This window comes from Amia ocellicauda, chromosome 19, assembly GCF_036373705.1.
Source record: "Amia ocellicauda isolate fAmiCal2 chromosome 19, fAmiCal2.hap1, whole genome shotgun sequence".
NCBI classification, from domain to species: Eukaryota; Metazoa; Chordata; class Actinopteri; order Amiiformes; family Amiidae; genus Amia; species Amia ocellicauda.
Window position 1 is genome coordinate 18,541,020 of NC_089868.1, and position 22,926 is coordinate 18,563,945.

General features: G+C 39.8%; 1 protein-coding gene across 5 annotated transcripts in view; it reads left to right on the forward strand.

Moving 5' to 3' along the window:
- The window catches only part of rasal2 (RAS protein activator like 2), a 96,499-nt gene that overhangs the window by 59,534 nt on the left and 14,039 nt on the right, over positions 1–22,926 (forward strand). For all 5 annotated transcript variants that reach the window (XM_066691630.1, XM_066691628.1, XM_066691629.1 and 2 more), the window contains 9 exons: positions 5,995–6,101; positions 10,287–10,399; positions 18,246–18,399; positions 18,694–18,792; positions 19,495–20,049; positions 20,268–20,412; positions 20,524–20,668; positions 20,833–21,069; positions 21,186–21,387. In XM_066691630.1, coding sequence (XP_066547727.1) covers positions 5,995–6,101; positions 10,287–10,399; positions 18,246–18,399; positions 18,694–18,792; positions 19,495–20,049; positions 20,268–20,412; positions 20,524–20,668; positions 20,833–21,069; positions 21,186–21,387 — 1,757 coding nt within the window. The remainder of the gene's footprint in view (positions 1–5,994; positions 6,102–10,286; positions 10,400–18,245; positions 18,400–18,693; positions 18,793–19,494; positions 20,050–20,267; positions 20,413–20,523; positions 20,669–20,832; positions 21,070–21,185; positions 21,388–22,926) is intronic.

Here is a 22,926-nt window from a genome sequence, read left to right on the forward strand (position 1 = left end):
TTCTGACCATGTCCATCCCTTTATGACCACCATGTACCCATCCTCTGATGGCTACTTCCAGCAGGAAAATGCACCATGTCACAAAGGTCGAATCATTTCAAATTGGATTCTTGAACATGACAATGAGTTCACTGTACTAAACTGACCCCCACAGTCACCAGATCTCAACCCAATAGAGCATCTTTGGGATGTGGTGGAACGGGAGCTTCGTGCCCTGGATGTGCATCCCACAAATCTCCATCAACTGCAAGATGCTATCCTATCAATATGGGCCAACATTTCTAAAGAATGCTTTCAGCACCTTGTTGAATCAATGCCACGTAGAATTAAGGCAGTTCTGAAGGCGAAAGGGGGTCAAACACAGTATTAGTATGGTGTTCATAATAATCCTTTAGGTGAGTGTATATATAATATATAATGATTTTTAATCTGGTACACCGGCAAAAAATAATTTATATTTCTTAAGAAGGAAATTGAATGGCAGAGCAGTTATTTCTTATGTTATGAATCAAGGTTAAATAGATCTTTTGTTGTTGACATTTTCAAAACTTCAGCGGCTCTGTATGCATTATGTGACTCAGTGGGCAATACATTGTTGATATCAGCTTTTTAAATGTTTCCCCCCTTCGTTTGAACTCTGAAGCAAGGGTATATAATCACTTTAATCCATCTCTGTGTGCAAGAAAGGGTTATACATGAAAGGGACATAACTATTATGTCTACTTTATATCTTAAATGTGAAATAGATTTTCTTTTAATGTCAATAGAATAAGGTTAATATGATGCCTGTAAACATGAATCAAATGGCTTATTATATATTATACTGTTTATGATTTGAGCTATGTAGCCTCCTGTTAGTTGTGTTAGTGTTTGGAGAGCTCTTCTGCACATACACAGAAAAACCCTCTGAATGTCGAAGTTGCATTAAACACAACAAGCTCTCCATTCATTTACTGCAGTGGGGTTATGTGGAATGCAGGTGCTGTAAGTCCTGGTACTGAGTTACTGATCAGTGAAGTGCAAATACCTGAAGATTGGGGGAGCAGTAAGATCGAGCGGTCCTAATCACTGCGTCCAACCGAGCACTCAAATATCCACAGCAAAGGTGACTGAGGAAATCAAAGGCAGTTCTGAAAACGAGATGGTCTCAGGCAGGGGATCAAATACCACACACTTCACAGTTAGTGTTTTGTCTTTTTTGTTTGTTTTGTCATTTAAAGATTATATCATGATTCAACTTTTAACAACTTAAATTATTTATTTGTGAATGCATGATTTCAGATTTATATTCATGCCACAAAATAAATAAAAAGAATCTCTGCCAAACCCAAACCTACCAAACTCACACCTAACAAGCTGGCTAATGCACATTTCAACATCAACAACAATAATAATAAAACAAAAGTATTTCATGTGGTGGAGTGCTTTAATTTCTTCTTGAGTGCCGCACAATGATATATTATCAATTGCACAAGAACTTAATTTCCTAGGCGTCCATGTTATGTACAGTACATGGTAGTGTATAATGCGAGCACCCCGGTGGAATAAGTTCATTTTAATACTAATGTATCTTCTCATTTTGAAGAACTCCATAATGAGCCAAGTGCTCCCGCATAAGTGTAATGCTGCATTTGGCAACAAGCAGCTCTTTTCCATTGGAATGGATCAATGTGTCCTCTGCTGGGAGCTGGCCTGAGATTGATGAATCTGCCTTGCGTAGAAACAAGTTAACTGGACGGCCTGGGCTGTTTTAATCTCAGCAGCAAGCCACATCTGATCTGAGGGGTGCTGCTGGATATTATTGCTGATTGCTGCCTGTAACTGACTCCTGCAGATGACTTGCAGCTTCACCGTACAGTAGGCCTGCAAGACCATTACATAAAAAAACAATGCTATACATCATTTAGAAAGGTAAGATCCAGGATTGTGAAAACATAATAATGCCCAGACTCCCACACCGGCTGTGTTGTGGGATGTGCTTTAAAAACAGTTTGGAGATTGGTTGTTTTTGGAGTGCATGGCAATCCTCTAGGTGCAAAATGATTGTTTTTAATTTAGTTTTTTATACACACACACACACTGTATATAGGCATATATATGATGATGAAGGCATATTTTATGTGAGCTTGAGTGTTATCTTGAGTATTGAGGGATATTGGAGCTGTGCTGTAATTGAATGCTGTGACTCAGGAAGGTGCATCGATCTCCCCATTGATAAAAATCAATGACGGAGCGGTGGACAGCATGACGCTAATTTGGGAAAAGGCTGATCTTTAACTCTTTTTTTGTGAACACGGGGAATCTGGTACAGAAACGGTTTCCCACAGTCTGACATTCAAGCAGGACCCAAGGCAGTCGAGCATGTCACTGTACAGACATCAAAATGTGAAAAAGTCACGAGTACAGTAGCAATCTCGAGACCGATACCACTTGAGACATTCCTCGTCTGTAGAGGCTATTTACTGTAAACAAAAAGGTAATATGTAGCATGGGCTGTCTTCATCGTCTGATGTTTTCATATAGCAGTCTATTCTTCATAAAATATATTGCTGATAATTTTCAAGGTTAAATTCATTACATTTTATCTTTTTTTTTCAGACATTTGTGTACTTTTCAATATTCCTTACATTTGTAAGGGTAGCTTGCAGAAAGAAACCGAAAACTAAAGCACATTTTACACAACTTACAAATATTCAATCAATAAATCAATCAATTCATGTTAACTCTGTTTCTATGCTTTTATACTGTAAAAACTTTAACCTGAATTAGGTATTGCTGTCTTACATGTTTGTCTTTGAAGAATGCAAAACAGTCCCCAAAACAGTGGCCCGATCAGGTTGTAAATAATAGCAATACCGGTGCCATCCCAGTGCTGTAGCAGCTGACAGTGCTCTCTCTTACTGTAGCTCCTCAGGGGCTGTGCAGCAGTGCCTCCTGGACCTGGGCCCGCAATCCCAGCAAGCGTTTCAATGCTCCGAGCTCTTCAGAGAATGGACTTCAATATGATTAGGCGTAGGGAATTAAAACCGTGCCAGAGAGCCGTTCGAAGGAACTGTAGAGTTTCGGTTCAGCACGCCTATAAATTTATCCTAATGCGCGTCTGCTGCTGCTGCTGCTGCTGCTGCTGCTACTGCCCCGGAACGGTGTTCGGCACGCTGTCCCTGAGGTACAGCACACAGGCGGGCAGACAGACAGCAGTAGCAGGAGCAGCGAGAGCCGCTCGCTATTAGTTGGAGAGTAATGGAGTAGTGCAGTAACAGCGATTGATTGAATAACTGCGGTAAAATCTCTTCCTCTCACAGGAAAACCGTGGGACTGTGATAAAGTGAAGGTTAGGATGGCAGCTGGTAGAGAGAGGGAGAGAGAGAATGGAAGTACGATGCTGTCAAGCACTACAAAGGAAATTATTGGCAAAGGTGTAGTTCTTCTAATTAGACATACATAGGCGACAGAAGTGGTACATAAGAGATGGTCAGAGATGCAAACGCCACTACTGATTGGCTAATGGTCATAGTCTGTGTTTGACCAATCCAGTGGTGACTACAAAAGCCCATATGACAATCTTCAAATGATGGGGAACAGCTGCGATAGAGGTATAAGTTTTGGATTATCTTTTTATTGCTCTGAGTGCTGTGCTTGCTTGTTTCACTGTGTTGTTGCAGCCTGTGTTTGTAATTAATTCAGTGTGATTTTAAATATTTTGTGTGTTTCAGGCACATTCATTTTTTCTTCCACATTTAAACTGATGTGAACAGTAGAAGAATTGAAAACTAAATGCATTGATTTATTTAGGGACTAGGTCTAATTAGAAATGTTTTCTGCTCTAACTGATGTGAATTGTAGGATTTATTAACTACGTTTTGTGTCTTATATGTGCTTAATTGTGAAAAGCCTGCCTGTACTGTACAGTACTATTTTAAAGTGTCCCTTCTGGGGATTAAAGCTTCTGCATTTTGCTGTTGCAGGGTTATCAAGAAGAAACCCATTTCAGTTTTGCTTATGAGATGTATTGCTTGGGCTTCCTGCGCAGTATAGTGTAAGACTTCATAAGGGCTACTGTGTAAAGGGAAATCCAGACCCTATAGGATTTTTACAACTGAATGTAGGCACAAATCAATTTTCTGTAGACTGCCAGCTGTTAGTGTTTAGTTAAAAATATTTAGATGGTAATTATGCGCGTTTATTATACAGCATGCTGGAGTCCTTTGTGTGCAGTAATAACATCCCTGACCTGCCTGTAGGTCACTGATTCAGAGAGGAGAAGTTAGAGGTCTTTGTCTTTGGAGAAATACTGCAGCCTAAACACGGCATTAATCTGGGCAGACTTCCAGAGGGAAGGTTGTCATTCTATATACTAAAGCATTCTCCTCCCGTCAACGAAAGGGTGGTGTCAAATTGCCTGTAATAATCACTGTTATTAAAATACATAATGTAGACATAATAGCAGTCCTTACTGAACAAAGATGGGTATCGCTTTTTAGAGACCAAGATGGCTCAACCGGACTCTAAACTAAGTTGATCTCGAATAATTCTTAAGTCCTGAAATGTATTGTGTGCCGTGAAAAGTATTCAGTAAATGTCTTTTGTAACCTTATCTGGACACTGATCTGCTCCTTGACCCACTTGACTGGCGCACAACATTTCAAAAAGCTTAATTGTACTGAAACTAGTGCTGGCACGATGACAGGAAAGGCGTTTGTTTGCTCTGAGGTGTACAGTCTCCTCAGTGAGGTAAATAAGGTGTGCACTCTCAACACGTGAATAGCCAGACAGTCATTTTTACTATGTAGTAATTAAGTTTTTCAAAAGACGTACATTGAAGATAGGTATGATTGTGGTTTCACTTGCGAAGGGTGTAACTTTTGCTTTGTGAGACTTCTTGGCGTAGGATTTCTATGTTGGTAGTCTACTACTTTGATTAGCTGCTTCTTATTTTAGCAAACCAAATATCTTTTACTTTAATTATTAAAGATCCAGTACTTCAATGTGAAAACTCGTAGTATCAGACAGAATAAAGGGTGTAAAACACACACAGATGTACAATAAAAGCCTCTCCTGTGAACTCCAGCCTGAGAAACTGCAGGGGAGAGTAAAACGGGGGTAGCTCTAGGGTCTGGTGTCCTGCTGAACACTGATAAGCAAGGGTCCATCTGGTGGATTGAGTGGGATTCACTGTGCTTTGCTTTCCAGTGCCATTATAGCTATGGGGCATTGGACCTATCCTCTCTAGCTAGTTTTTGATCGGTTTAGTAGTGCTACATTTTAAAGTCGCCTTACAATGTTGGGACCTTTTTAAGAAAATACACTGAATTGTAGAACAGCCGCTTTTCGTCTATTCCTTCTGAAAAGGGGTCAACGTTACCCAGAAGACATCCTGATTGGCACAAGCTGTACCTCTGTCCTATCTTTTGTTGGCAGACCCTTAGGGAGGCTTTAGATTTAGTTGCAACAGTGAGCGAATTCCTGTCTTATTCATTGCTACAATGGTGGTCCCTCAGGGCCATGGCTGAAGCATGTTCGCAAAGCACTGAATTGGAAAGATTGTATTCAAAGTGTTTGATGCACCTGCTGTTGTACACTGTACTACTTTGCAAACGTCTTGAACTGCCAGCAGCGTTTGTTAAAAGAATCCAATGCATAATAAGAGAATAAGCTTAGTCACTATTTAGCACATCCAGTCGTACTGCAAGAGAGAGTTTGTTACAGCTGTGGAATCGAGATGTATTATGCCCAACTAAAACAATATGAATCGGATAGGCTCTGTTGTAGTTTTTTCCCCCTAGACTGTACCTTTTTCAGGAGAGGTAATTGATAGCTTGCTAGTGTACCATATTGTGTCAAGACGGTGAGCAGCAAGAACGATAATTTGTCATTTCTGTTTTAAGACCGGAGTAACATGATCTGGTGTTTCGGTCTCCTCTGCTGGTTGGTAAAAGCTGCATTTTTTCCTGCCCGGTCCACATATTAAATTCTCTTTCTCTCCGTCTCTTTCAGAGGTGTCTGCCGAGAGGTCACCCAGGAGGAGAAGTATATCAGGACTTGGCAGCGCCGAGAAGAACACTTCTATGGATGGTCCCAACTCCTCCCCCTTCAAAGTGCCAGTACGTTTGCTTTTTCATGATTAAACAGAGATTGAAGCTTTTATACAAATTGAGTGAAAGATGTACTGTGCTAGATTACTACAGACACACAGATATTTATGTGTTTATTAATTTTCCTTCTGACTATGGCTGTATTTTATGATCATAATATCAGCGCCTCTTGGAGTCCCAGCAGTGCGTCTCAGTGTCTGATGGCGAGATATATAGTTTCAGATGTCAGCATACCCTGCCTCACAGACTCCTGCAGTATTTAGCATCGTGCTGTCGGCTATATGTCCTGAGTCCTGTCTGCCAAGCCCAGCAGTGCTCTCATTTCCTTTGCATAAGCATAACATCAGTGTGCTGTAGTTCATTGTTCGATGTTGGAAAGGACTCCTGGAATGAAGAGAAAAAACGAATAAAAGATTTCTTAGGATGCCTTTGAGTGTATTGGTCTTATGCTTAACGGTTCCTTGTAGTGTTGTTCAAAGCTTGATCTTCTGAGGAGCTGGCATAAAAGACTATATAAATATATACACAGAGTCAGACTTGATCCTGGCTTTCACTAGCGGTAACTGAGAGCCAGGACTACAAATCACTTCTGAACTCTTATTGAAAGTAATAATTTGAACGTGCATCTGGACTTTCTAGAATCAGACTTTGGTTTCAACATTTTCAATTATAATTCGTTATTAGGAAAATCAAAATGAAACTGTTTTTTGATTTCAATTCTTTATCTGTTGCTCTGAAAAGTCTTACTGCAATCATTTGGCCGTGGGCTTTCATTGCAACTATCGAAGGAAGTTTGACTGTTTTCACACCTCCGGGGGGCTTAAAAACTTGAGCAGTGTTTTCCACATCTCCCATTATATGGCGTTGCATTTGGCGGATCCGTGGAAAAGGTGATCTGCTTGCCTCTCCAAGGGAAGCAAGAACTCTGAGTCAGAAGGAGGATTTCAGCCAAACTGTGCTGTCAACATGATGTCTTTAAAAATTTAAACCTATGAGAGAGAGAGAGGCTGCTGTTTTTTCCCTATCGAAGTTTGGTCTGTGCATTGAGGCATTTTCTCTCTTATTTTGATATGGAATCTGTACCTTCAGTTCAATCTCCACTGCAGCTCACAGAGAGATAAAAGACTGACAAGAGGATACAGTCTCAGCTATTCTCTTTTATGGTGGTAACACTTTTTCATCCAGCTTTGTAAACTAGTTGAAAGACTACATTTATTAAACAAATTGTTTGTTCTAGTTAAAGTTTACAGTTTAAATACAAACATTTTAACTGTAAGACTGCATTACCCTGCTGTATAGTAACTGGTAGTTGTGGTTCCCTTAAATGCCTCTATGTAGTTTTTGAATTTTGAAGTCAGCATTTTAAGATTGCAAATATTAAGTATGATCAGCAATATCTTCAAAAACAAGTACAATTAATATTTACAGTGCATCGAGTATAGCTTTTCACTTTTGAAAAGGATTTTATCACAGCAGTAAATGCTATAAAGCCTACCCCCAACACCTCCACATAAAAATTAAATTCAACATATATTTTTAGAAATTTGCCCAAGGGCTTCCCAAAGAAATGAAAAACATCAAACACTAAAAGCATAGCTTGAGGCTGGTAATACAGAATCATCTAATGTGTTTGTTTTTTTTCTCTCCTATAATCATTATTCTCTGATGCCCCAATAGATGATTGGGAGAGAACATTTACCTCCAGCTGACTTAATTCAAGGAACCTATATCACTCGATTTAAGTATTCAGAATCCATACGGTTATTGAAATTGCCCCAGCAGTGGTCAGACCACAAAAGAAACAGCATTTAAGTATTTTTTAAAGCTGGAAAGCAAAGGTCCAATACAAACCCATGAACGTCACCAAGAGATTTTTTGAATAGTTGTTAATAATTCTAATTCTAAAATACAATGTTAATTTAAAGATTCCCTGTAGTAACTTGACTTTTATGCCCTGTAGCAGTTATCCTTTCTTGTAATTGTTTGAGCCTCCAGCAGTTTACAGAAAGCTCGACATCACTAAAACAGCGAGCCAGTCAGGCCTGGGTACAGCAACTCTTAACCGTTCTCAGCGTGTCACAAAAGTTACGCTATATTTCTGTAAAAATTATTAGCAAATCTCTATTAATCAATAGTGAAATCAACCACAGAGCTCTATAGGTGGCAAATATGGAGGTAACGCCATTAATCAAAGTGAGGGCTGACCGAATGTGGATGTTTGAAGTAGGTTGCAATAGAATTTTTTAACCCTTTGTATTCAGTGAGTGACTGGGAGCAGACATTGACTTAATGTTTACCATGTCACTGCTGTGGTGTGCATTGTCCTGATTTACAACAACAAAATTATGAAATGTTCAAATGCAGAAAACATTTTCTGAGAAGATAAGCTATGAATAGAAGTTTGGTAATTACTGTAAGTGCTTTTTAAGGTACCAAGGAATAAGTTAATTTGAAACTGAAAAAAGCAAATTAGTGCATAAACATTTTCCTACCGAACTCCTGTTATCCAATATAAATAAATGAGTGCAACATGGTGTATAGTGTCTCTGCTGTAACTCTAGGACACACAGATGAAAAAGGAAATTAGATTACACTTCCGTTTACAGTCTTCTCTGCAGACACTGTGTTTTCCATCGCTCTTGTTCAAGTTCACTGCCTGTTCTAACCAGGGAATCTGTTGATGCTGACGGACAATTGTGCAGATTTAAAATCAAGTCATAACATAGTAACATTATTCTTTTATAATAATAATAATTAATATTAATAATTGTGTACAAAATCTGCAATGATTCAAAGTAAAACCAGAAATATGATTGATTAGGCTATTGCTGATGGAATTTGAAGTATCAGAATGTAGTTTTTTCTGGTTAATCAAACATCTGTATTGTATTAATTTGACATTTCTGGAAGGATATTTTGAATCTCAAGGGAAGTTTTACCTCCATTGAAGTCTACATAAAACAAATGTAAGACCCAGTGTTCTGTTTTTCAGACTAGTTTAGAATTTGAGGAATTATTTTGTTCCCTTTGAGCACACACAATGGTTTGAATTTATCTAAAGATTAAGGGGGTTTTGTAGTTCATTCACATCCACCCGACAACTGTTGATGGGTTTCTCTCATTGCTTGCAGTATTTTACGTACAGTAAAATGGTTTTCCATCTAATTGAAATGCCTCACAAACAGGGTCTCTCCCCTTTGGTATGTTGTTTTTGGATTTTTATTATGAACATTACCATTGTTTTCTCTGTTGAAAACTTTGCTCTCGAAGCAAAAATGTGAGTGCCACTATTATTTGGACAACAAGTGCCATTATTATAAGTAGGCTACTCTGGCAACTAAATCTTAATGAGCAGAGTTACTTGCGTAGATGTGACATTTATGGATTCATACAGTATGAATGGATTCTTCAGTCTTCCCATCTCTGCCCCTGTCACCACGCTACTGAACAGACCCCAGTGTTTATTCTTGTAATCCTGTTTTCTACCATAGGGGATCATGCACCACAAAAAGTATTATTCTGTCTAGTTATTGTAATAAAAAAACAATGCCTTAAAGCAAATCATGATTGATGGTTATCTTCCCTTCGGTATCCTCTGTGAATCAGCACTTCTGCTCAGCTGTCTGTTAAATGTGCCCTGTAGTTTCAGTCTTCCAGCTGATTGTTTACTTCAGTGCAAAAGACAAACCTCTTACTATGCATTGCCTGTCCAAAAGGGCATTCCAGCAGGCTGTAGAGCAATTAAATGCGTCTCTGTTGCATTAAATTACAACAGAGACTGTTTGTCAGGGGTGCAGTGCCTGAAAGAGCTTACAGCTATAAGAGTTTCAAGACGCCTCCAAAAGTGAAGAATGTTCCCAAGAGTTGGAAATCAGACAAACCCCAGTTTTGATGTTTGTTTCAGAGTGAAAACCCTTTTCATAAACCATGGAGCACAGAGAGCTCTGTACAGTAAAAACATTTTCTGTGGTGTGACGTGTTGTTTAGGCTAATTAGTAAGACACAACACGCATACAGTGTTTTTTCAACTTGAAAGGAAAATCTGTCAATAAGAGATCCATTGTTTTCATTGACGGTTGTATCCCTTTGTAACTAAAAGCATGCGTTCTTATGCTGTACCAAGTGTAAATACTTTTGTCATTACCGACAGCAATTCCTAAATCTTTTTCTTTTCTTTTCTTTTCTATTTAACAGGGTTTTTTCAGCAAGCGCCTGAAAGGCTCAATCAAGAGGACAAAGAGTCAAACCAAACTGGATCGTAACACGAGTTTCCGGCTGCCATCCCTCCGAACCCCCGAGAACGACAGGTAGGGTTCGGCTGCTTACCTACACCAGCCCCACATTCTGTGCCATCTGTTTGTACTGAGGACCGTGTTGATGAAATGAATGTGACTGAGACATTACACATGGCAATACCACCACTGACCCGTCTCCACCCAGGGGTACGAAGCTGCTGGGCACTCCTCGGACAGTAATGTACATCAAGCAAAGTTATAGCCTTGATCGAGGGCAAAATTTGTTTTATTACCATTATTTGGAATATTATTTAATTAATGTTTTTACAGGAAAGATGAAAGCCGCCACAATATGTTAGTGAGATTTCCTAACTTGATATATTTAAGCTTAGCCCATAATATTGACCATGTGTGAATTAAATTTCAGGATAACCAAGGAATCAAGTAGTAACACAATTAGGTGTTTTAGCTTCTGTCAGGTGCTATAGTTAATTTAATTCATAGTACAACATTTTCTCAGTGGAGGAGGAAGTTGTACCACTGTAGAAACTGTAGAAACTATTGTCACGGCTGTGATAGTGTTGAGCCGGGAGAGTTCATTACCTCGAGGTTAGCCCCAAGAGAGACAAACACAGCCCATTGCTCAGTCTGGAGCGCCACCTTGTGGGGCATTGATGCATTAAACTAATATAGCCATCAGAACATGTCATGTACTTCCTACTGTATCATACTGCATTGTTTAGGGGAAAAATGCAGATAATTTATGTAATAAAATATTCTCTTCGATAGATGAAGATACATTTAATAGAATCTTAATATAAACGCAATATACAATTTTTTTCTGATTTAATCTATTCTCATCCACGGTTGTCAGGAAGAATAAATTAGTCTTCCCTTGATTCCTGGAATAAACCAAGGTTTGGTAGATAATAGCATTACTGTAAGCCAGCCTGATACTTTACTGGAAAGTTAATGACTGGATAGAGCATTAAGCACCTTTGGTTTGCAAGGACCTCCAAGACTACATTTGGCAGACATTTTCTGATTGCTAAGAGCTTTAGTTGCACTATACATTAAAATTGTGATTCATTGCATAGAATAAGACCAGTATTGCATTGTATAAAAAAACCTGCAAGAACAGAATTGTATTTTTAAATTGAGGCAGATGGAGCTGCAGAAAACAAAATGATCTAGATCAAAACTAAATTACATTAAGTGTTTAAAATGTCTTGGTGGCTAATGGATTACATCACTTACTACTGTGTGTGTGAATATATATTTTACTAATACAATTGTGCTTGTCCTTTTTGTACTGATGTGTTTTGTGAGCTTGTATGTTTAATTATTTCATCATCATGGAGAAACTAGTTTGTTTTGGTTCAGTTGCAGATGTTGTATTGTGTTAAGATTGAAACCTAGTTAATTCAATTTGGGGGGTTTTCCATTAGAGTGGTGTTTCTTCTCAGATATTTGTATCAAACTGAGATTTTTAATTAGCCAACTGCTTACTAAGAGTGTCCTGTGACTTGATATTAGTTGGCATATCATTTCCTTTGCTTTCTGTCCCATCCCTTGTCGCCCTGTGGTGCTGTGAGTTGTTCAGTGGGTGGGTCTTGTTATGGACTGCAGTTCTGCAGAGCAGCCAAGCTCCTGCTGGTGGAGCACAGCCATAAACAAACACTAGACATCTGGGTCTGAGAGTAACTGGCATCTCTCCCCTGAGCTCACCCACCACGTGGAGCTCCTTGCGATTTAGTGAAAGTGGGCTTTAAGGTATTATGGAAGATAATGCTCCGTGTGTGAGCGTGAGTTGTTGTGCATATGTGCAGTATTTGCTTCATAAAGTAGTTTGAGAAAGCAACATCAAATGAAGGAGGAATATAAATTATGGCTTCTACACTTATTGGAAAGAGGACTCGGGTGAACTGTCTGTCCAAATCATTGCGCTTCAGGTAGGTCTTCCAGTAAAAGCTTATTTACAAATGATCAGTGAAACGGCACAGAGCAGTTCTTTATGCATTTTCTGTTTATGTGCACTTTAGGCCAGTAAGATACACATACAACAAGGCCATCACCCAGGCTTAGCAGGGTTAAACAGATGGTAAAATCTATTTGTAACATATAGTACTATTGCAGACAACAGACGCATTGTAAACCTAATGCAATCAGACATTGTAATTTAATATGAGGTGTCTCCTGCACAACTCAGTATTTTAGTTACTCAGAAGGCTGAAGCCACACCTTGAGATACTACAGTAGTGTGCTGGTGTGTGCCAGCTGTGTGGACTCCAGACTGAAGCTCTTCTGCAAGATGTTTAAGTCTCTTATGTCCTTAAGGTTCCTCAGCTTGAGAAACCTATAACGTTTAATTATTCTTTGTATTCCATAGCCTGCTGGGCTTATCTGAGCAACAACTTCTTGGAAATTAATAATCAGATCCTCAATTTGGCCCACACATGGTCTATGACTGTCAAAACATATTTAGAAACTACAAATCATTATTCTATTCGAAATCCCCTAAAATAAATGTAATGTATTGCATCTGAGAAATGGTATAGAGATCCTCTCATTCATGGGCTTTTTAATGCCCCTTATCCATTGTTTGTTTATGCAAAATCCCTTTTTACTCTTAATTCTGTATTGACAGCATAAACGGATATTAAGTACACTACTGCACAATTAACATACGCCACTCTATGAGCTTTTATTACTATCTGGATGAGTGTTTTCTTTTGAGTTTTAAGCACTTTTTAACGATCTCTAGTGTGATCTACTTGTACCACTTTTATTTGGCCAGTCAAACTTTCCACAAGGCTCAGGTGTTATCTTTTATGAAGCTTTAAAACATTGACATATCCTGTGAGAAGAAAATGTGCTGTATAGTGCAGCTGAATCATCAGTGTACAAGTTGCTCTTCACTAATTTACACTACAGTTATGTTATTAAAGTATAGTCACGTCAAGGCTGTTACAGATTGACTTGTGTGGACTGTTCAATACTTGGTTACTTTGCATTACAGAGACCTTTTAAAATAGTTATCTTTAGCAATATCAGGAGTTTTATTCCTATAACAAATGTAATCTGAACTGAAGACATCATTAATCCATCCATCCTTTTAGAAGTACAAATAGAGGCTTTAAATGTGCATTTTCTGCAGTTGTTTTTTGTAGGGTACTTGACAAGATATATATATATATATATACACTCACCTAAAGGATTATTAGGAACACCATACTAATACTGTGTTTGACCCCCTTTCGCCTTCAGAACTGCCTTAATTCTACGTGGCATTGATTCAACAAGGTGCTGAAAGCATTCTTTAGAAATGTTGGCCCATATTGATAGGATAGCATCTTGCAGTTGATGGAGATTTATGGGATGCACATCCAGGGCACGAAGCTCCCGTTCCACCACATCCCAAAGATGCTCTATTGGGTTGAGATCTGGTGACTGTGGGGGCCAGTTTAGTACAGTGAAGTCATTGTCATGTTCAAGAAACCAATTTGAAATGATTCAACCTTTGTGACATGGTGCATTATCCTGCTGGAAGTAGCCATCAGAGGATGGGTACATGGTGGTCATAAAGGGATGGACATGGTCAGAAACAATGCTCAGGTAGGCCGTGGCATTTAAACAATGCCCAATTGGCACTAAGGGGCCTAAAGTGTGCCAAGAAAACATCCCCCACACCATTACACCACCACCACCAGCCTGCACAGTGGTAACAAGGCATGATGGATCCATGTTCTCATTCTGTTTATGCCAAATTCTGACTCTACCATCTGAATGTCTCAACAGAAATCGAGACTCATCAGACCAGGCAACATTTTTCCAGTCTTCAACTGTCCAATTTTGGTGAGCTTGTGCAAATTGTAGCCTCTTTTTCCTATTTGTAGTGGAGATGAGTGGTACCCGGTGGGGTCTTCTGCTGTTGTAGCCCATCCGCCTCAAGGTTGTACGTGTTGTGGCTTCACAAATGCTTTGCTGCATACCTCGGTTGTAACGAGTGGTTATTTCAGTCAAAGTTGCTCTTCTATCAGCTTGAATCAGTCGGCCCATTCTCCTCTGACCTCTAGCATCAACAAGGCATTTTCGCCCACAGGACTGCCGCATACTGGATGGTTTTCCCTTTTCACACCATTCTTTGTAAACCCTAAAAATGGTTGTGCGTGAAAATCCCAGTAACTGAGGAGATTGTGAAATACTCAGACCGGCCCGTCTGGCACCAACAACCATGCCACACTCAAAATTGCTTAAATCACCTTTCTTTCCCATTCAGACATTCAGTTTGGAGTTCAGGAGATTGTCTTGACCAGGACCACACCCCTAAATGCATTGAAGCAACTGCCATGTGATTGGTTGGTTAGATAATTGCATTAATGAGAAATTGAACAGGTGTTCCTAATAATCCTTTAGGTGAGTGTATATATATATATATATATATATATATATAATCTCTGAGAGCTGTAATACCTTTTATATGGGAGAGATTAATCTAAATCTTCAACTCTCAGTAGGCGTCCATAATTCAGTAAGCAGAAAGTGAAGATGTAATGAGAGTTTTATAAGCATCCCTCTTGTCAATTTGAATCACTAATACTGTCCTTCTATAGTTCCAGTTTGGGTTGATGATTAATTTATCACATACCTAGTAGTATGTGTATCACTACATAATGCTTTCTAAGAATTCAAATCTTGTGCAGATGACGAGGAGATCTGTGTTAATGGTTTTCTGAGTTTTCAAAGTTCAGTAGAATCCATGAGGATCAAGTCATTTATCCAGGACTCTGCTGTTCTTGCCGTCGTTGCCACATAGTGAAATCTGTTTAATGTTTTATGCAGTCCTGCAAGGCAAAACCTAAAAGAACTGACAAGTGGTAGAACTGCATTTACGCATGAAAAGGAGCCCTCTCCAAAACACACATTGTTTGCTAGCTTTTACATTTTATTCTCTTTAAATATTACATGTTGGGAAGCTTGTGTTGGAAATCTTGTACAGCAACTTAACATGTGATTTGTGAAATCTGCCCATGTGGTTTATTTACTATGACATAATCTGTTTGCCCTCAGCGGAAAAGGCACCTTTTCGGAGTGAAAAGATCATTACAGTATTAGCGATGTGTACCATCCTGCACAAGCCAATGATTAGTATCCTTTGAAGCCCCACTCTGGTTAATTTTCTAGTAAAAGAGCCACTTAATAGCTTTCAGATTAAAATATTTATTATATTGCTAAATGGCACATTAGCTATCAGAGTTTGAAAGTCTACAGGCATAAAATATTAATGAGACTGATATCTCCGCTAGAAATAAAATATTTATTATTTTCCAATTAAAATTGGTTTTATATTGTAATTTAAAATTCTGACCATGAAAAGGACTCTAATAAATACCAAGCCAGAGTATGACTAATTTGTTTTATTTTTCCTGTTTTAAAGAAGGTAAATGAAACGGTTCTTAAGTAGAACAGCCATTTGGTTGTCAGACTTGTCAGGCTTGTTGTGAGTCACTCCTGACCTTGAGGGATCACTGTTGTGTGCAGTGATTGACTAATCCAATCTACATGATTGCTTAATTCTGAGCTTCCCAGTTGATGTTTGTTGAATTCATCTTTGGCCAATTGTTTGTGAGATCATTTGTGCACTGTGGAGCTGGATCTGTCTGTTTGTAGCGTCAGTTGAGATCCAGAAGCACTGTCCCTTATATCAGAATTTGTGCTCCATCACAAATTTCCCCGTTTAAAAAAAATTGAAAAAGTGATCTCACCTAAACAAGTGACAACTCGTATAATACGGAAAAAGCCAAAGACATTATAAGAGTTATTGAAAGGACGTAGTCTTTCCAACAGCCTGTGAATGAGATCTTCATTTTGATCTTCTTAATTTTGAGACCAGAAGGAAAAGGAATTTTGAGGATGTGATTTTGGTGTGGTGGCTAAATAATCAACTGATGCAGGAAGACAACAGAGCTGTGTGAAGAAGCAGAGAGTGTCCTTTGGTGGCCTGATAATCCTGGATTTCAGAGATTACATCTTCTACATAGACCCTCAATGCTGTTTGATTATCTAATCCCATCTGTGGCAGGAAGAGAGATGCTAATCTACTGTCAGGATTTTTCAGCTAACAAAAATAAATCTTTATGGAGCCCCCACCCACAAAAAAGCTAATTAAGATCACAGTGGAGTATATCCAGAGATAATGCAGTTCTGAATAAACGGACTTACCCTGAAATGGCTTATTGAATACTGTCTGGGGTTCAGACAAGTGTTGCATGTAGTCTAAATGTGTGAGGGTAGACATTATAATGAAACTAGATCTCCTGTTTTACCTATATATGACTGCTTTTTTTTTTTTTAATCAATAGGTGTAATTCTCTGCATGATTGCAACGTTTATAAACAATTGCACAGAGAAACACCACAAATAAGATTTTAGCAGACTTTCAGCTATTAATCTGTAGGAAGTTTTTGGCAGATTATATACTTTCTTGATAATTGTGGGGATAATTAAAATCACTTTTTAAAGACAAGACTGGGAAGTTCTGAGAATAAAATGTCTAACATTTGATAGATCATTATGAAAATACTATTGATTTTCATCCTTTTTTTTATTCCAATTATCTTTAATTAAAAGGCACACCTACATTTATGATGTACAATGTTTATTATTAGTTCTAATACGTTTATTTAAGTGCATTTTAGGTTTGTTTCCCGTTTTTGCACACACCTGGATTCATTTGTATTCAAACTCGGTTTCATTGTTTCTTTATATAAAATGCACTTGTAAATGTTTTAAAAAGATTGTCGCCAATAAGTTCAACGTGCCCTTGTTCTTTATACGGAGTGAAGAGAGGGCACAAGTTTCTCTGGAGCGTTTGTCAATATGTCTCTAGCTCCAGTCCCTGCTGCCTTGCACTTCTTATTTCCTTATAGGTCCATTGCTATGGAAGCGGCCTCAGGTGGCAGGTTGGCAGGCCAGGCTAGGTCCCTGTTTGTTAGCTGTACACTAAAGCAGAGCAACACCTGATGAGAGCCAGGAGGAAACCGTGTGCTGGAGATTGTATTTACTTGCTGTTGTCGTTGATGCTCGGAAAATAATAAACCAAAAAAAAGATGTAGCAAATTAAAAAAGATGTTTGGAAGGTAGACAAAGAAGGGAGGAAGGAACTGCACAGAAGAAGAAAAGGTGGTTATTATCCAGAATATGATTTATCGCTATGCTCTGGGGATGCTCTGTTAAGTGGCTATTTAAGTGTTTCACGTACGTATCTTATTCAGTTACTTTTTATTTTTCCTCGGTTTAGTTTGGTGTTCATAAACTTCTGAACACTAATAGTGTGAAAACATACGACTGGTCAGTCTGAGATTTCAGATTTTCTCTCCTGCTTTATGCCGTTAATTATGTAGCTCTTTCGAAGAACTTCAGTAAAGTAAAACACGAACATACTTTTTTGAAGTATGAGAGTATTTGTGTTTTTAATTATGAGTAGATGTTTATTTTTCTTGCTACAGCTGGAGTGGTCTGTGAAGCCTTTTGTAAATGAGGTGCAATATTTAGTATGTCTCTCTCCTATAGTGAATAAAATATGGAGGTCTGATGATTGTAACAGGATTCAAAAGTACTTCCAATGTTATTCATCACTTAATCAGTATGTTACCACACTGCACTTAAAGACAATACATTCTGTTGTGTGTCGTTTTAAAGGCTGTAATCTGAGAAATTTATCCTGATGATGACCGGATTCAATTTGAAACATTAATGTACTTGACCAGCTAATTCCCTTAATGGCGAGCCGCTGTCTCTGCTGCTGTAGATGTGATTTGCGATAAGGGACAGGGAACGATGCATGTTTTTTTTTTTTTTTTTGGCCCGGCTGTCAACAGTGATATTTTTTACACCCCACTGTGCGTTTGTGTTCCAGGTCCCGTGGCCTGCCCAAGTTAAAGGAGTCGCGCTCCCATGAGTCTCTGCTGAGCCCTGGTAGTGCCGTGGAAGCCCTGGAGCTGGGAATGGAGGAAGACGTCTTCATCAAACCTCTGCACAGCAGCATTCTGGGACAGGAGTTCTGCTTCGAGGTAGGGACAGCCTCCCATATTCGATGTGGATTTGATTTTCCCTAGTGTTGTATACTCTCATTATCCATCCTGCTTTGGTAATCATTTGTCTCTGTTCTCTTGGCGAGCTCTCTAGTGGTCATTGTAATTGTAATATCGTGCAGTCATGTCGGACACAGTGGCCTTAATTGGTGGTTTAAGCTCACCGCCCTGTTTGGAAAATAATGCACAAACCATTCCTTATTGTAGGCTGTTGAAGCAAGCGACACTGACACACACTTGCTTTGTCTGATTGCACGCATTTCTGTGTGGTAGGTAACCTATTCAGGTGGGAGCAAGTGTTTCAGCTGCTCTTCCGCAGCAGAGAGAGATAAGTGGATGGAAAACTTGAAGAGAACCGTGCAGCCCAACAAGGTACGTCCAGCAGAAAGTTGATCTTAATATAGTAGTATAATGGGAAATACACATGTTAATGAGCAGCATACATTTAAGATACTGTTACTGATCACGGGAAAGTCGAGCCCAGTCAATTAGCATCTTTAATTTGATTTGAGATTGATTTTCTTTTAGGTTGACTAGTACCAAAGCTGATTAATAGTGGAGTTCAATCCTGTTCCACTTTAGTGGAGTAGATTGAGGAGGTTCATCCATCAAGGGGAAAGAAAGGACTGATAAAGCATATGAATATTTTCACTTCCTCTCTATTAAGTTTTAGATGGATACTAAATGTGGTTATCTGTACAACCAAAGCCTTCTAGGCTAAGGATGACTTTCATTTCGGTTATCAAAAAAGGAAATTAACCTGCTAATTGAATTTCCTGGAGTGCTGACTGACTGTCACACATGACCAGTTGGTGCCGAATGTATATACTCGGGCAGTTCATACACACCAAGATCTAGTTTTGGGAGCTAGAAATGCAAATTGATCCTAATAGTGTTGATTCAATAAAGTCTTAAAATGCAGAGGTTATTACTTTGTCTCTAAACAAGAAGCCAAGGGCCATCACTTCAGAGGACCACAATGTGATGTAAAGAATTCAACCGAATGCCAAACTTTTTTTTTTTTTTTAACCTTTTTTAATTTTAAGCTATCGTTTCCCTTTCTTTCTCCACCAGGACAACTGCCGGAGATCAGAGAATGTCTTGCGGCTGTGGATTATCGAAGCCAAGGACCTGCCCCCCAAGAAGAAGTACTTCTGCGAGCTGTGTCTGGACGACGTCCTGTACGCCCGCACCACCAGCAAGACAAAGGCAGACAACCTGTTCTGGGGCGAGCACTTCGAGTTCTACAGCCTGCCCCTGGTGCGCAACATCACCGTGCACATCTACAAGGATGTGGACAAGAAGAAGAAGAAGGACAAGAACAACTACGTGGGGCTGGTCAACATCCCCATGAGCAGCGTGACGGGCCGGCAGTTCATGGAGAAGTGGTACCCAGTCAGCACTCCCACCACCAGCAAGGGCAAGACTGGGGGCCCGTCCATTCGGATCAAGTCGCGCTTCCAGACCATCTCCATTCTGCCCATGGAGCAGTACAAGGAGTTTGCCGAGTTCATCACGAACAACTACACCATGCTGTGCTCGGTTCTAGAGCCGGTCATCAGTGTGAAGAACAAGGAGGAGATGGCCTGCGCGCTGGTCCACATCCTTCAGAGCACGGGGCGTGCCAAGGTATGGGCAGCACTTTTTGCTCTGAGCTGCAGCATCGCTTTCAGTGCGTCTGCTGTGCCTCAGAAATGCCCTCAATAATTAAAATGAATTGCTCTTGCGTTACGCTGAATCACAACTACTTTACGTGGATGCTTGTTATGTTGGTTGCTGATATTGAGGGTTTATTTGCCTGTCCAGGGTTGCATGGATGCTGACAATCTCCTCCTTTCCTCTCTCAGGACTTCCTTACAGACCTGGTGCTGTCGGAAGTGGATCGCTGCGCTGATCACGATGTTCTGATCTTCAGGGAAAACACCCTGGCAACCAAAGCCATCGAGGAGTACCTGAAACTGGTTGGGCAGAAGTACCTCCACGATGCATTAGGTAAGATCAGCCTTGGGCAACTGTGAGAGAGAGGCAGAAGCTTCTGAAGAAACGAGTAGCATGAAAACAGCTTTTGCCAGTGGTTAATTTGAGGTCGTTGTTCCCTTTCAGGAGAGTTTATCAAAGCTCTGTACGAGTCGGATGAAAACTGTGAGGTGGACCCCAGTAAGTGTTCCACCAGCGAACTCTCCGAACACCAGAGTAACCTTAAAATGTGCTGCGAACTGGCCTTCTGCAAGATCATCAACTCCTACTGGTAAGACGGCTTCCCTGCTCATACGATGACGTCTTCCTTACACCTTGTATTTTTACAATTTTACGTTACGATTGCTGAATGTGAAAATGGATGAATTTGCAGAGTGAGTTCTAGTAACAGGCCGGAGTTTCCAAACGCGACTGATCGATATTCGTCCTGTTCAGCGTCTTTCCACGGGAGCTGAAAGAAGTGTTCGCGGCCTGGAAGCAGCAGTGCCTGAACCGGGGGAAGCAGGACATCAGCGAGCGTCTGATCAGCGCCTCGCTCTTCCTGCGCTTCCTCTGTCCCGCCATCATGTCGCCCAGCCTCTTCAACCTCATGCAGGAGTACCCTGATGACCGCACCTCACGCACGCTCACCCTCATCGCCAAGGTCATCCAGAACCTCGCCAACTTTGCCAAGTATGTCCCGGCCGGCAAGTGGAGTCCAGTCCGAACCACAGCGTCCCCAGTTGGTGCAAATTTTATTTAAATGTCACTGAATGGAGATAAATGTCAGTCTTAATTGTGTTTCTCAGATTTGGCAACAAGGAGGAATACATGGCCTTCATGAATGACTTCCTGGAGCACGAATGGGCTGGGATGAAACGCTTCCTGATGGAGATCTCCAATCCAGACACGATATCCAACACGCCAGGGTTCGAGGGCTATATCGACCTGGGCCGGGAGCTGTCTGTCCTCCACTCACTCCTGTGGGAGGTGGTCTCTCAGCTGGACAAGGTACAGCGGGTCTCCGCACTAACATCTCGACCCTGGCGTGTGTCGCAGGGTGGCTTTTATTTTTCGACAGGCAGGAGGTGGAGCTTTCTGATCCATAACCATTGCTTTCTTGTGGTTGCTTGTGTGTGTGGATTTGGTTTGGTATAAAACGTGTGTCTTTACTAAAAATTCACCAGCTTAAGCACTTGACACAAAGAAACTTCGCAATATTTTGAAATGCTATAAATGTGTTGTTGTGAGCACTTTGTGAATATTTGTTTAGGAATAACTCAGTGTAAGAACAGTGGAGTGTGATTAGGGCTGCAGCTATCGATTATTATGACAATCGATTATTCTATTACCCCTTTATGCTCCTGTGTACTACATATCCTTGTTCAGTAAAGAGCGAAGTACAAGGTTGCTTTCGTATGTTTGGACAAAGAAAACAATGCAAATGCATTTTTTTGATTACAATATTATACTTTATAATAAATATCATACTTTTGAAATAAACACAAATACACTAAAATAAAAAATAGATTAAACAATACATTGAAACACTAATATGCAATGCACTGTAACTCATGAAAATAATAAACAATACACTGAAACGCAAATTAATAAAATACATTGAAACGCTGTAATATAAACAATGAACAGTAATTATCAACTGAAACTCCATCTCTGTCAAAACCTGTGCCATCAGCGCTTGTTCTGTGCAATGTATTGAACATTTCAGTACAATAAGTTTAGAAGGATGGGATAGAAATGCGCTACAGTACTCTGCGCAGCACTGATGGATCTGGCTGCGTAGACGCTGCTCCATTGCCTTGCAGTCAGCACTGTTTTCTGAACGTATCTCGCCACAGCACTGTATAGCTCTTGCTAAAAACTACTACACAAGTAATAATAAAACTAACAATAATATAAAACTGTATTTATATACTTGTAAAAGTTTAATTGATTGCCACAATAGAAGACTTCTAGACACGCAGGTACATGGAGGCTCTAAAGAACATGCGATAGGATAAAAACATTGCATGATCGCTGTCCCCGGCTTTCAGTTCACATTCTACAGGATCAACACTGGCTTTGGGAATGATATGAAACTACATGGTACTGGGGTTTTTTTATTTGACGTGCGTGTGTACATCATATTTATGTGGTTAAATGCTCAGTCCTGTAGTCCTCCATAGCACCCAGAGCTTACATATGTTTCAAAAGTCTATATCCTAAATTCTATGAAGAATTTGACATGCCTGAAACATGCACATAATCCATTCCATTGTTGTGCACGTATGCGCAATATCCCACATGTCTACAGCAATAAATGTCTTTATACCTACATCTGAGTTTCCCAGCTTAAATCAATTAATTTGTTTAATGCTGCGACTGTCAGTGGCACAAGCTTTACTGAGAAAGCCAATTGATTTGAACTGGGAAATTCTGGTGTGCTTGTATTCAAAAGTCACTTAAGTTATTCTTTACATGTGTCAAATGGGATCTACACCACGGTTGAAGACAGGTGTAGGATTACGTGTATGCTTATGTATTCAAATT